Source organism: Anabrus simplex, chromosome 11 (assembly GCF_040414725.1).
Source record: "Anabrus simplex isolate iqAnaSimp1 chromosome 11, ASM4041472v1, whole genome shotgun sequence".
NCBI lineage: Eukaryota > Metazoa > Arthropoda > Insecta > Orthoptera > Tettigoniidae > Anabrus > Anabrus simplex.
This window is the reverse complement of record NC_090275.1, coordinates 87,731,947-87,747,054: the sequence shown is the minus strand read 5'-3', so window position 1 is coordinate 87,747,054 and position 15,108 is coordinate 87,731,947. Positions and strand designations below refer to the sequence as shown.

General features: G+C 37.0%; 1 protein-coding gene across 1 annotated transcript in view; it reads right to left on the bottom strand.

Annotated features, from left to right (window-relative positions):
* LOC136883498 (fatty acid synthase) overlaps window positions 1–15,108 on the bottom strand; it is a 703,772-nt gene that overhangs the window by 435,690 nt on the left and 252,974 nt on the right. The window contains exons 12-13 of the mRNA XM_067155848.2: window positions 11,594–11,823; window positions 6,405–6,658 (exon numbers count right to left, since the gene is read on the bottom strand). Coding sequence (XP_067011949.2) covers window positions 6,405–6,658; window positions 11,594–11,823 — 484 coding nt within the window. The remainder of the gene's footprint in view (window positions 1–6,404; window positions 6,659–11,593; window positions 11,824–15,108) is intronic.

The following is a 15,108-nucleotide window of genomic DNA, read 5'->3' as shown; positions in this document are numbered from 1 at the left end:
TGAGGATCCAACCAGCCTTAGGGCTGAAGACTGAACATGATTTTTGTACCTTTTATTTATTATCTTTTGTATCATTACAAATATTTATGCAACGCAATATGTAATTTGTAATATCTCACAATGCTTGTATGCTCAGGTTAAATAATATACTTTCTTCTTTGGGGAATATATGAATTTGATGACTATATATCTGTTTTACCACAAATTGTTTTAATTTGTTTGCGATTGTTGATACTGAGTATTTTGCAGGTTTTTAAAAAACATTCACGGTGGCCGAAGTAACACTACATCGAAGAAAACTTCGTTTCTTGAGTTATTTTTATGGCGGCTGAAATTACCCAATTACCCTAACATTAATGAATAAAAATTAGAATTATGTTCATATTTTAAAATGAAGAACAAACATGGCAGAATTTATATTAAATTTTTCAGAAAATTAGAGAGAATATTTCACATTTTACTTTTAAAAATATACAAGAAAGTGGCCGAAGTTACCCCGTTTTACAGTACGAAGACAGATGACTATGCTTCCCTTAAAACAGCAGCAACTCCATTCTTCTTACCAATCATGACTGCAGCATTGCCGGAACAGAACGCTATGCAATTTTGAATTTCACCAAATTACCAAATTTATCATTCAGACAACATCTTTTGAACTTGTCGAAGAAACTGAAAACCCGAAACAATATTATTCAGAAGCTAACTGGTACTACTTGGGGATCTACTGCAAACATCCTACACTCTTCAGCCTTAGCACTGGTTTTCTCTGCTGCTGACTACTGTGCTCCAGTGTGGATTAATAGTCCGTATACAAAGTATATTGACCCACAATTGAATACCAGCATGCGTCCTATATCTGGCACCATCAGATCAACTCCAGTTCACTGGCTCCCACTGTTGTCAGGAATAATGCCACCTGACTTACGAAGATCCAGAGCTCTTGTTCGAGAGTACAACAAGATCTGCAAGAATCCTCTGCTACCTGTTCTAAATGACATACCAGCTCTTAGTCTCAAAAGACTGAAATCACGACATCCACCCCTTTGTGATGCTGCTCTGAAGACGTCCACCAACTTCAATGCTTTGGAGGAGTGGAAAAGCCGCTAGAATAACTCTCCCGATGTGCTCCTGCATAACATCTTCAGAGGGGAAAATATTGTAAATGGATCTCAACTGCCACGTGCAACTTGGTCCAGACTGAACAGGATCAGGACAGGTCATGGAAGGTGAAGGGATTCTCTCTACAAGTGGAATTTTGTACCATCTCCAGAATGTGACCGTGGAGCCCCTCGCCAGACTATTCCCCACATTGTAAGCAAGTGTCAACTACGGGCATATCCAGGTAGTTTGGAAGACTTCCTATCTCCAACAGTGGAAGCACTACAGTGGATTGATAAGCTGGACGTTCAGATATAAGAGATAACACTAATGCCTGAAGTGAATCAATGTTTTTTGTTATTGTGTATATATTGTATATTATGTATATAATTTCCTTGCCATACGCTAATAATAATTATACCAATATTATGTCCTGTTGAATCACCCACTAAGGCTGGGATGGACAACACTGAGCTAACTATCTTTTCCTGCTTTGCCACAAAACAAGTGACGACAATATGGTAAAACATAGCATTACTATTATTGCTCCCATCTGAAGCTAAATAAAATGGTTTATGTTGCAGGTAACCAACAAGTTCATTTCTTGAATCCGTAGCCATTTCTTTCAAAATGTGTTTGGTTTTCGTACAACCACAGTCATATTTTTTTTGCAGTTTCTGAACCTGGAAACATTTTCCTAAACAGAACACCAGCATGATCGGCAGCAGCTAACAGGACATTATGTTCAATTAAAAATGAAGTGAACAAGCATTCTGCTCTTACTATATCAAGGACCGGGCGAGATGGCTGTGCGCTTAGGGGCACGCAGCTGTGAGCTTGCATCCGGGAGATAGTGGGTTCGAACCCAATGTCGGCAGCCCTGAAGATGGTTTTCCGTGGTTTCCCATTTTCACACCAGGCCTTAATTAAGGCCACGGCCACTTCCTTCCCAATCCTAGGCCTTTTCTGTCCCATCGTCGCCATAAGACCTATCTGTGTTGGTGCAACGTAAAACAAATAGCACACAAAAAAACTATATCAAGGTCAGCTCCAGAAGAGGTAAAAAACGAATTAATTTTCTGGCTGCCAACCTTAAATTTTGTATTGGAGACGTGTTTAACAGATTTAATGTGATTTACTAATTCTGTACTTCTTCCATGAGAAACTTATATCACATGAGCACATGGAACTGAATGCGAATGTTTTGCCTTTCTGTGATCGTATAAAACAAGGAAATTCGGCAGAATATGCCTCCCTAAAAGACTGATGATATCGTTTCTTAGTTGAATTCATTACGGACACCACTAAAAATACTAAATCACAAATTCGTCACACAATTCCACAAGTTTCAGAACTACCACCAATGTTGCACATACCCACACACAAACAAAGCCTTTCAGCTGCTACGAAGCACAACACAGTTACTAAAGTTGTTATATATAAATTCACAGCCTGCTACTTTTCACCGATTTCTTTTCTTTAAAATCACAGCCTGCTATGTGTTTGGGAACATCTCAATGAATGAAGTAGCAGTTGAGGTCGAACAGATGACAAAAGCACAGTGATAATCTATAATGTGATTATCGATACATTTACCGGTCGAATTTCAAACACTGCATCTCGTATTGTTACTTGTAATTCCCAGCTACTATCGAAAGTCAAACAAATCCAATTTGATCACAGAAAGCAAAAACAAGCGTGGATATTCAAAATCCGTACAATAATGTTGTTCATCGATACAACTGTTACAACTGTAAAACATACTCTGAATCCGTACATTTTACGGAAAAACTGGAATACTTGGCAGGTATGGAATATGGACTGCTCAGACTGAAAATATTGTAAATTTTGCCTACTACTGGTGTGTGAAGTTATCGACTAAAAAGAGCACCTTCTGTGGTACTACTGGGAAATAAATTCTCTCTGCTCTCTATTGTTCCAGTTCAGTTCCGTAGCCGTGTTGTTGTCTGTTGTTCTCGTGCCCAACTAAAGGAGACTTTAATGGGCCAGACTCATCTCTTGCCTGAATGGATGTAGTACCTGATTTCTCTAAGACAATTTTATGGAAGGTAGTTCAAAATATTTTTCTATCCCTCTTACATAATATAAAAAAAATAGATAAAGAGAAAAGGATATTTGGAAAGGTTGAAGAAGGGTTGTCTCATCTTTGATTGTAATTAGTGAACGTACTGTTACATCAACTAAAGTTTTAAGTAATTTTATGTCTCCCAAGAATTTTGTGTATACAGTAAAATCTCTCTATAACAAATACCTTTGAAACCGAAAAAGTTGTCCCTTATGAAGGGGTGTCTTCCTGAAAGACGGTATAAAACTGGTACCATCAAACATAAGTTGGAACACAATAACCCATGTACTGTATGCATTAAAAACTCTCGCAAATAGTTGTATATACTGTAGTGTTGTACAATATACTGTACTGTACTCACATGAGAAAGTTGTAGATGTGCTGTTGCAGCTGCAATGTATCAAAGAGACGAAAACACTTCTATGGAAACCTCCACTGAGCACACTGTACACTATTAACCTTCACCATGTTAAAATTAAGAACATATGAGTTTTTGAAACTTTAAATCGGTATGTACATGTAGCAATCTCTAGTAAAACATTTAGCACTTGAAAAAATCCTTGGTGTTCATTTGTTTTGTCCACTTCAGTTTAGCAATAATATTTTCACTATGTGCAATTAAATCCTGTGTCAGATTTACACCTTTTTTCATTGTTTTGTTTACGATAGAATTCTTTTAGGGCCTGTACTACGGCAGCTGGATAAAAGTGGGGTTTAAATTTATGCAACATTTGCACATTTATCTGGAAGTTTGGTTGAAAACGTGTACTACAGCTTTCATTTATGTGCAGTCTGGGAGAATATTCTCTAGTTTAGCTATGCCAAAGTTGGAGAGGCAGTTAACGCTCTTATCTGGAATTTTGCTCCTATCAGGGACGCTGCTGTGAGAATCAACATGGCTACACATCGTGATGAATCTACATCTGCATGATGCTGTATGAAAAATAAGTTGTTTTAGTGTAACCTATGTACGTATTTATAAAATATATCATGCTTCTTGAGTAGCTATCACAGAATTTTTAAAGACTTCCCAAGCTAGCAAGTTGTTGCCATTAACTATATGAGTTGCACGCAAGCATTATAACAAGCGTCCTAGGTAGCCAAAGTCGACGGAGTCATTGCTTGAAGCTGCCATGCTGTTATTTATCGGTTCGAATACCAATAGTCCAAAATTTTTAACTTCTAAATATTAGTTGGCCGGGTGCTCAAGGTGATATTACACATTTCCTAATCAATAGAGTGCGTACTATTTCTATTTCAAATCTCTCCGCGGTGCTCATATGGAGTAAGGGTATACGACGTTGGTCACGGCGATTCGTCCGTCAAATGAGGACGTTAAGGCGGTTATATTTCTTTGACTTTGTAACAGCTTATTACTACGTACAGCATTTACAGTTAAGTGAGATAAATGCTTGCCAGTTACTATTCTAACATTGTCTTGGAAAAAATAAACTAACTACCTATCAAGTTAGCAATAATAAATTGAATAATTAATAATAAAATTAATGATCCTCTGCTGCATATGGTGGCTATTATTAGCATATGGTATGCTGCATATGGTGGTATTGATTGCAAATACAAACTTTACTTTCGCCGTAACATGCAACCTCGTAATTAGTATTAGACACACAAAAAATTATATTCTGTGGTAGGACTCATTTGATAAGATTTATAAGATAGCCTATATCTTACCTTTTGGGTCCAGGTACAATTTTCAGTCATTTTATTTTCTACAACAACAATTTCTGTGTTTCATTATATACTTAATTCATTTTAAAATTTCTTCATATATGTAGATTTCGGTCTTAGTTATTTTCTAGACCTGAACTTCCACATTATAGCCTAATAAGAGTGTAATATGGACTCTAGTAATACAATTTCAAAAGGAATAGCGCTAAACAAACAAAAACACCAGAGAACAGGTGTACCACTACGCTAAATTTCACTACATTTTCAGAAACTTTATTTCCAATGCAATAAAAATGTTGCTACATCTTCCGCATACCAATACCGTATTTAAAATCTTTTGGTAGTATGAAAGAAAATATTTAACTTACAGTTTACAAAACTTCAGCCAGTTACCATTCTGGCTGTTTATCTGACAGTTGTAGTACAGGCCCTCAGTAGCTTAACAAAGCTTTGATACAATGTGCTTCATAACTAACTGTCTGTAAATAACCTTGAAGTTCTGGATCACTCCTCAGTCAAGCGGCTGAGAAACTGATGTTACATTTGGCAGGGAAAAAGATGATCTTCACATTTTGCAACTTAATTGTATCTGTACGAGGTTATTGGCTGCACATTAATTTTCCATATTTTTTTCAAAGTTGTCATTAGCATCCCCTTCACTGCCGCTTTCGTCAGACTCTTCATTTTTGTCCTCCTTCGGAATCGCTTTCATGTCTCCATTCTCACACTCTGCTGGAATATCTGAATCAATTTCAATAAGTTTTCACTTCTACCCTGTAACATGCTGTATTAATTAACTGTTGTTTTGCTTCCATGCTGTCAGAAAAATTAGATTCTATTTCGGGATGTTCACCACTACAGGGAAACCCAGCTTTCAGAAAGCAGTTACGAACTGTTGAACCTGTAACGTTTTTCCATGCATTGGTTATCCATGAAATTGCTTGGAAAGAAAGAAAGAAAGAAAGAAAGAAAGAAAGAAAGAAAGAAAGAAAAATAAATAAATAAATAAATAAATAAATAAATAAATAAATAAATAAATAAATAAATAAATAAATAAATAAATAAATCAATCAATCAATCAATCAATCAATCTCACGAAGATCTTCAGGTACCCTGATGTGTCCATGCACATAAGATCAGAATGGTTAAAGCTCTAGTCCTTCCCACATCTATTATACTTATGGTTGTGAAAGGTGGACCATTAAAAAAAAAGAGGGAGAGAATAGGAAGCACACTGATGCCTTCGAGTTCTGGTGCAGGAGGAGACTTAAATCTTGGACTGCCAAGAAAACAAATAAGTGGATTATTCAGAAGATGAAGGATCTGAAATGTCTAGTTGAAAACAGAAACACCTGGAGGCACTCCAATCATGCAGTCAATCCGAATCGAAGTCAACTTGATGGCACAGAGGGTGGGGGGGATATACCAAAGCCCTCCACTTAGAGATAGACACACTAGTCAATTATACTTTGTATTATCCCCAGTACAGAGGAGATTTCAAGAAAATTTAAGGAACAGTATATTTACTCACTTGCCAAGCGTTGAGAGCAGAGATAATATTCCAGTATCTTCATTGTACAGTGTGAAACTGGAGGTGGAGAGAAGAGAGCTAGGAGAGATCTCTATGGAGAGAACGTCACTGGGAACATGTTGGCCAGGGACCAGGAATGTAGCTGGACTAAGGAGACAGTGAGCATGGTATTCAGCAGATGACAGCTTCTCATCCCCGTGTGGTACAGACAAGCCAGCCCACTTGTTTGAACGAGTCTTGGGATCTGGAATCACCTGGAAAGAAACATCATCAACTACAGTAGTATGGCCCAGCAGTTTTCACCTTAGAGAACAAATTATAATTTTGAAATACATAATAATGTTATTGGCTTTACATCCCACTAACTACTTTTATGGTTTTCAGAGACACCGAGGTGCCAGAATTAAGTCCTGCAGGAGTTCTTTTATGTGCAAGTAAATCTAGCTACACAAGGCTGAGGTATCTGAGTACCTTCAAATACCATGGGACTGAGCCAGCATCGAACTTGCCAAGCTGGGGTGAGAAGGCCAGCACCTCAACTGTCTGAGCCACTCAGCCTGGCATTTTGAAATATATTTCCAAGTTGGGATAAATTCTGCTCAGATCCAAACTTATATTACTACTAGCTCTGTTTTACCCATTATTGATGGGTAGAGGCATGACTTTTTTTGCATTAATTCATGTTCGATTTCGCGAAATAGAACTGACCCATTGCTTTAATGCTCTCCTAAAGTAATTCAAAAAAGTTTAATTCATAAGATTTGTGAATTATTTATGTGAAAAGTAGATAAATAAAGAGCAGCAGTATTGATAATTGTTCATTATTCCTTAGGTAAACTTGATTAGAACTATCATATAGCCCTAATCAAGATTATGGAATGGAATATTAATATGAAGAGATACTTCTGTCGAAATGAGAAATCCTTCTTCCGTCTTCTGTTTCCTTCCATACATCTAATATTGGAATACAATTTCAAGATCGTTATTTTCCATTAATTTTGCTGCTCTTTCTCACTTATCGCAAAATACGTGAATTTTGTTTTAATCTTTCCTTGTCACTTTAATTTGCTGTAATTTGCAAAAATAAAATCACTAATTTCTTAACCAGAATCACATGATTTGTTAAGATATTCCAAAATCGCTTCAAAATATTTTGTTGTTGTGCTTATCATTAATGCAAAAAAATCATGCCTCTATTGATGGGTTAGTTTTTATAGTCATCTTCATTATCTTCCTAATCAATAAGAGCTGATGACCACACAGTTTTGCACCTTACAGATAGAACTGCAAAAGTCGACTTCTATGGTCTGGATGTGAACTGTGAGCACAAGCAGAAATACAGGTCACACAATGGAAGTCATCAGAAAGAAACCTAAGCAACAATGGGCTGATACATTAGAGAAAGACATAAAGACAATAAATTTACCCCACCCCCCCAGATACTCCACGATGGAATGAAAGGGAGACAGTAAACCCACACAGTGGATACTGCTACCTGGTGGGAAAAAAAAAACTGGTGTTGGCTGCTATTTTAAGAAGAAGTACAACTTTGCAACAATCCTCCCTGAAAAAATGAAATATAAACAAAAATAAAAGGAAAGATGAATTAATTATATACTCAATGAATGAACTTTGAAAATGAAGGAAATATATAATACGGTATATACAGTATATGATTTTAAAAGGCCAAAATAGACACTACCACATCAAAAAAGAATGCAAGTTTCCTGAGTAAAAGAACACTTGAAATGTATATACTATACACGAACCTTTTCTTGAGCCCTGAGCTCCCTAGTGCTGAATTGGTAGACCTCGGTTATCTTCGACATCCATATTGGCAACCTTTGAAACACAAACTATGCATCGCTGTGCGACATCTGGCGTACACTTTACGAACTAGTACTGATGTTGTTTACCCAGCAAAGCCAAACTATATAATTCGTGCTAGGAACAAGATTTGCATTGAGAAATGTTATATAATCTTAAATAATGTATGTGTGACAGAGTTGTTGGCGTTAGATAATAAATGTTTAGAAAATTCATACTGATCGATCATATTATCGATTCAATTCAGATTTCATTTCCATCCAGTTGGCAGTATAACCGGAACCATCAGTGCTCCCTCCTTACCCCTCACCCAGTAAAAATTGGGCTCAAGAAAAAGTTTGCGTATAGTATATATATGAGGAATTCTACTCTCACAAATAATGCAAATGACATCAGCAATATTCCTGACATCGGTCAGTATGAGTCTGAGTGTTTCCTGCACGCCAAGGTTCCATCTTAGGCTATAGGAATTGGCACACACTGTAAGGATGTGGGCCACAGTGAATTCGGCACCATAAGAACACACTGGAGGCCTTCCATCTTTAGAAGGTATGAGTGCATAGATCATCCATAACCAATCCTCAGCCTGCACAAATTTATGTTCTCTCTCTGTAAGGGCTGGAAGGAGGACCACCCCATGGAAGTTGTCTTCTTAATTGAAGAATGTTTTTGCAAAACTTGTGCTTTGTAAAAAATATTATTGGTAGGCTTTCTATTTGATAGTGCAACTTGTCTTCGCAAAACTAGATTTTTTCTGTTGTAATAAGCTGTAAAAGTTTGTGAGTTTTTCCAAAACTAGCTTCCTACTGATCAAAAGTTACAGAAAACTTGCTTCTACTGGTATAAATTTTGTTCTGAAGTTATTGGAACTGTTATTCATTATAACTGCTTGGATCTGATTTAAATTGAATATAACAATGGAATTAATAAGTCTGCAAATGTTCCTTATTATTTCCCAACTGTATTTTTTCATTATTGGTAGTGATTAAAATCCACCTGGTGGACATGATCGTTAAGGCGCCAAGTCTATACGGTCTGGCACCGTGGTTAGCTAGTTCGAGTTCCATTGGTCAAAAAAATTTCATCATCAGAATGTTGGCCAGCAGTGTAGGAGAGGGGGTGGAATATAATTTCTAATCACTAGACTGCGTGCCAAAAGTCTGAATTCAATTCCAAACCTCTCTGCAGTGTTCATATGGAGTGAGGGCATATGACATGGTTGATGGTAATTCATCTGTCAGATGAGCAGACCCCTTGACTCAGGCTCTGTAGCCTCTTTTAGTTCCATACCTCTTAAAACTTATCACCTTGGTCTCCCTCTTCATTTCTTAGCTGGTTAAGAAATTGCTTTCAACGTATTTAGGAATACGTTTGCTATTATTCCTGATATTGGTGAGATCATTGTTAACCCTTCCTTTTGATGACTGATTTTGTCGGTGAATACAAAACTGTTTTGATTTAAGGTTGTTCTTATGAAGTTATATAAGATTTTCCATAGAAGCCGGAAAATATACAACACTCACACAAAAACACATTAAAATCAGTATGGATCAGCAATCGGTTTGTTTAAAACTTTTCACATGTTTTTCCATACAGCGACTTACTCATTAATACCGTATTTTCTAATTCTGACAGTCTATGAACATGCAAGTAGTTTTATTCTTAAAAATAAGGAAATAGCATCACTCCATGGGCTTCTGTGGCAAACTTTTCCACTTTCTTACTTCATATAGCATCTCCCAACCTAGGTTTACCAAGCACATATTAGGAAAACATACTTCAAGCGCCTTGTATAGTAATAATAACCTTTTCAGTATAAATTTACATGGGAACTGAAATTTAACCAGACGTAAGAGTATATAAGCTAACCTCTGAAAACCGTTGTGAACACTGCTGTATCCTGAGAAAAAGCATCACGTTCTTATTTTATTTCAGTACCTAGTATTAAAATTAAGCAATCGGTTGCTTATAAGAAGTTCACAACTGTTGTCAATGCACTTATTTGCGCGCTTATTGCAAAAACATTCTGCCAATATTTGTTTACAAACAGTTGGAATTGTGGGGTATTATTAATCGAAGTCGGCAGCACATATGAATGTCAGGGTGAGCTCGCTCACGCATGTAGCAAAGAATCGATACAGAAGATGATTGATCGCATTCAATATAAACACTGAAGTCAAGTGTATGAATACTGATAACAGAAAAACTAACGCGCCCAAATTTGTTCGTAATAATGGATGAATCAGTGAAAGGGTTCTCAGTGTAACCGAAGGAATTTCTGAAGGGTGTAACAACAATGCCATTACAACGGGGTTCTCTTCTACCATACTACAGTGGTCGCAGTCGAATGTGTGTGCGAGCCTGACACCTCGCTTTAGTGCTAAGCGCCTGCGCTCTAAATCCCTCTTCTGCCTTGAACCATCCATAGCAAGCTTATGGCATCTTTCTTCATAGGTTCTTAATGTCCCATAACCATAACTAACAGAAATAAATACTTAAGATTTTTAACATTTCCTTACGCTAAAAGCGAGTTCTGCTGTAATATGAATTACGTTAAATCGAATGTAAAATTGCATTACTCTTATGGAATAATTTTTGGGACTTGAAATTTCTTCCGTTAAATGTGGGTTTACGCTAAATCCAGGTCATGCAAAATCGAGGTTATACTGTACATCCATTTACTACCATCTTACAAGTGGCATGGTTATTCTTTATTTAGCATATGGCTTTTAGTGTTGGGAGTGTTGAGGACATGTTCGCCTTGCAGGTCTTTCTATTCGATGCCCATGGGTGACCTGCACATCTGGGTCAGATGATGACGATGATGAAGATGATGGTGGTGGTGATGATGTAGTAGGGAGAGGGTAAAACCCGGTGTCGTCACACAGTCCGCTTCTGTCACATAATACCAAGGAGTCTGTTCAAGGTTTAACATCCCCATACCATCGGTAAATCAGTATCGATAGAATCATATACCCTCACTTCATATGAACATATGGAGAGGTTTGGAATTGAATCCAGGCTTTTGGCACACAATCTAGTGATTAGAAATTGTATACCACCACCTCTTCTATCCTGCAGGCCAAGATTATGATGGTGACTTTTTTTTCGCCCCCACTAATAGGACTCAAACTGGCTAACTACAGTGTTGGACCATATAGACTTAATGCCTTAACAATGATGGTCACCAGGGAGGCTTAGTGGCCATGTGAGAGGAATTATCTTTGAGCTCATGGCACGCAGAGCTATTGGCAGAGGTTTGTGTAAAAATGAGGGCAAAAGCCAGCAGTGGCTGTTCTTGACAGAGGACCATAATAATTAATGTAGTAACAATGAAGGATTATGAGCACAATTGAACATACCTTCTGGAGATAGTTTAGGAGCAATGACTTGGCTGGAGCAAGATTTTTGCTATGGCAGGCTATTCCACCACAGTTTAGTACTCTCACATATTTGCCAGCTGATCGAAGTTTCTTTGAAAATTCATCAATATCTTCAGGAGAACCAGCAATGATATAATTACTGGAGCTGTTGGTGCTGACAATCTCTAACTTCCCCAAATTCTTCTCCAGAACTCCCAGAGAATCTTTTCCTGTGGAAAAATATGAATAAAAGTTCATCATTCTACTGTAAATATACCTCAAAGGCAGGAAGTTAGTCATGAGTATACAAACATACTCATAACATAAAACGTCATTGCAGGCTGGTGTGGGTAGAAGGAACGACAGAATGAAGAGACTTGGGTGAACATGACAACACAATATGGATAGAGATAAAATTCACTAACAGCTGTCTTCAAAGATAAATGGTTTTTCTATTTATGAATCCCAGTACTTCCCAACCTATTCTTTCCCACTTTTACCAGAAGGGGTTTTGGTGTCCATACTCATTGTGGGGGATATTAATGAGAGACTATCATTCTTGACGTGGAAAGAAAAAAGTATAAAGAGAAGCTGGAGAAATACAATGCATTTGAAAGGACTGATGAGCTTGGGTATTCAGCCCACAGGCTGGTTTAACACTCAACAGCTTTGCCATGTCATAGATGGTCTAGGTGTCACTAAAGAGGTCTACTATGGAAATGAGGAGTTAGGTAATTTTCTGTTGCTTTTCTCACTAAGTCAGATGATGCTTTTACATATCAGTCTGCTAAGGCAACTAAAATGCATGTACCAACCAACCCTATGAGTGATGTTTTCACAATACAGTCTAACCTCGATATCTCGAACCTCCATTCTCGAATTTTCACTATCTGGGAGTAACTTAAATTTCCCGGCCGTTTTTTCCTATTTTTTCACGTGTAGTTATTTCTCTATTACTCAAAATTTGGTTTGTATTTCTCTAAGCAAACATGTCCTCCCTTGAAGCAAAAAATACTCTGTAACTCAATTTTGTCCAACATTCATTGTGCAATACGGCATTTGTGAGGAACAGTTAGCATGTACAGAAAGGGTTACGGTGATGCTGGGAGCTAATATGATGGGAACCAAAAACTAAAACTTCTAATGATCGAAAAATCAGTGAAGCCTCGCTGTTTCTCAGGTGTGAATTAATTTTGCAAGGAATCACAAGACGGAATTACTTCACAAGATGGAAGGCTGCATCAATCGTCGCTCCTCCAAGGTCACAGTAGATTTGTCAACAAGATTTCGGGGAAGCTCTTTTAATAATAGTACGGCAGCAATCAGCTTCAGGGATCCTGAATTAATTGAATTCAAGAGACACTTTTATGAAATTGAAATAAACAACTTTCTCCTTGGAAAGAGCAAATGAAGAGAACATACTTGTAAAAAATAGAACAGTGACAAAGGAAAATTATTTTCAAAAACTTTTTATTCGTAGACTGGTAGAATATCATACATCATAATGCAAAAAGTGCTGGAAACATAAACATTTTTTAATATCTGTTCAAATGAAGAGATATTGTTTTAAAATATGCTAAAATAAGTAAATCCATTTTCCTTCCCATTTCACCACCCCATTGAACCATCCACAATGATTTTAATTATTTTAATTTTTAAATTCACATAGATTTTAAGTGAAACAAGGTAGGCCTACTCATTAAGAGGTTCTTAAAGAAGATAAATACTTTGTAATTTCACCTAAGCGTTGTAAAACAGATGAAGATTTTGCAAATGGAATGAAACATGCACTGTAAATGATTAACTGATTTGCTTAATGCAAATATAAGTATCAAAAAGGTGGAAATTTACTGTTATTGATTCATTGTGAATTAATTACTGGTCACGTACAAAAGCAACCACCAAAGTTGTGGATGACTAGCTCCATTTACGAATCTCGGCTGCGTAGTTTTGATGAGACGTTTCAAAGTGAAGGGAGGAAAGGTAAACACTAACAAACAGAAGAGACTAACGGATTGTTTCCAAACGTGTTAATCGAGGTTTGTTTCTTGTTTTACTAATGTCTGCTAAAAATTTACTTTAATAAGGGTTATAATTAAAGTGATGCCCTAAAATAGAGTATGTTTGTATATTTTTAAATGCTGTTAAAAATAATGTATTCAGTATAAGCCCATAGATACATTTGATTCAATTATGTGCTATACATGCTATACATGAACGAGTAATAAGGGGAAAGAGACCAGAGGGCAGACCTAGAGAAAAATGGACAGACTTAGTGAAGAAGGATGTAGAGGAGGGAGGACAGGATTGGGAGCGGATTGTGAACGAAGAATGGTTCATGGACGGAACACAATGGAAGGGGCTCGTATACCACACCTGGGAAACTGGAGTTGGTCAACGATAATGATGATGATGATATGCTCTGAAACGGTATTCTCTATATCTTGAAATTTTGATAACTCGAAATAAAATTTAGCTCCTGAGGTGATTCGAGATTTCGAGGTTCCACTGCATTTATAACAGGGACTGGCTGCATAAGGAATGGCATTACTAGTATCGTTCATACCTCAGTCACTTTCATATCATCATAGTCAAGGATGGGACTGAGACAGGTCAATGAAAGTAATAAATTTGATCTAGCCCATACCAGAAGACATAGTGCACTGTAAACACTAGGTCTTGACAGCAAAGGCATTTAGTGGATATACATTGTGTATTGATTTTTCTGAAAATAATTTATATACAGAGATTATATCCTATTTCAAAGGTGTTCTTAAATACCAAATTCCAGGTTTAAAGATCTGTACTATGTGGAAAATATCCAGTGACTGAAAATTCTATGTAAAGGTTTTCTAATATAACATACATAAATTATTATTATAGACCGTTATGCCTCTTGGTGTTCAGTCTGCAAGCCTCTGTGAATTTACTAAACAACGCCACAAGCCTCTATCTGCAAGTAGTTCCGTGGCCTCATTTAGTTCTATACCTCTTATCTTTAAATCATTAGAAACTGAGTCTTAACCATCGTCGTCTTGGTCTCCCTCTACTTTTCTTACCCTCCATAACAGAGTCCATTATTCTCCTAGGTAACCTATCCTCCTCCATTCGCCTCACATGACCCCACCGCCGAAGCCAGTTTATGTGTACAGCTTCATCGAGTTCATTCCTAAATTAGCCTTTATCTCCTCATTCCGAGTACCCTGCTACCATTGTTCCCAATATAACCAATGCTTTTCTCAGGGGGGATTCAGGGGTATTCATATTCCTTTAACAACTGGAAACTTCATAGGACAAAAAACATACATTTTCAGTTTTGGAAGAAAGACAATTGGAAGCAGAAGCATAGTTAATTAAAAGGTATAACTCTTGAAAAAGGGCGTAGGATTAAAGAGAATCATAATGATGCTGTGAAGTTTTGTGAGTGCCTGGAAAAGCATATAGCTTGTTAACCTTAGATAACAGTGAAATATAAAAATGGGCTAGATTTGGATGGTGTAATTTGAATACAAAAT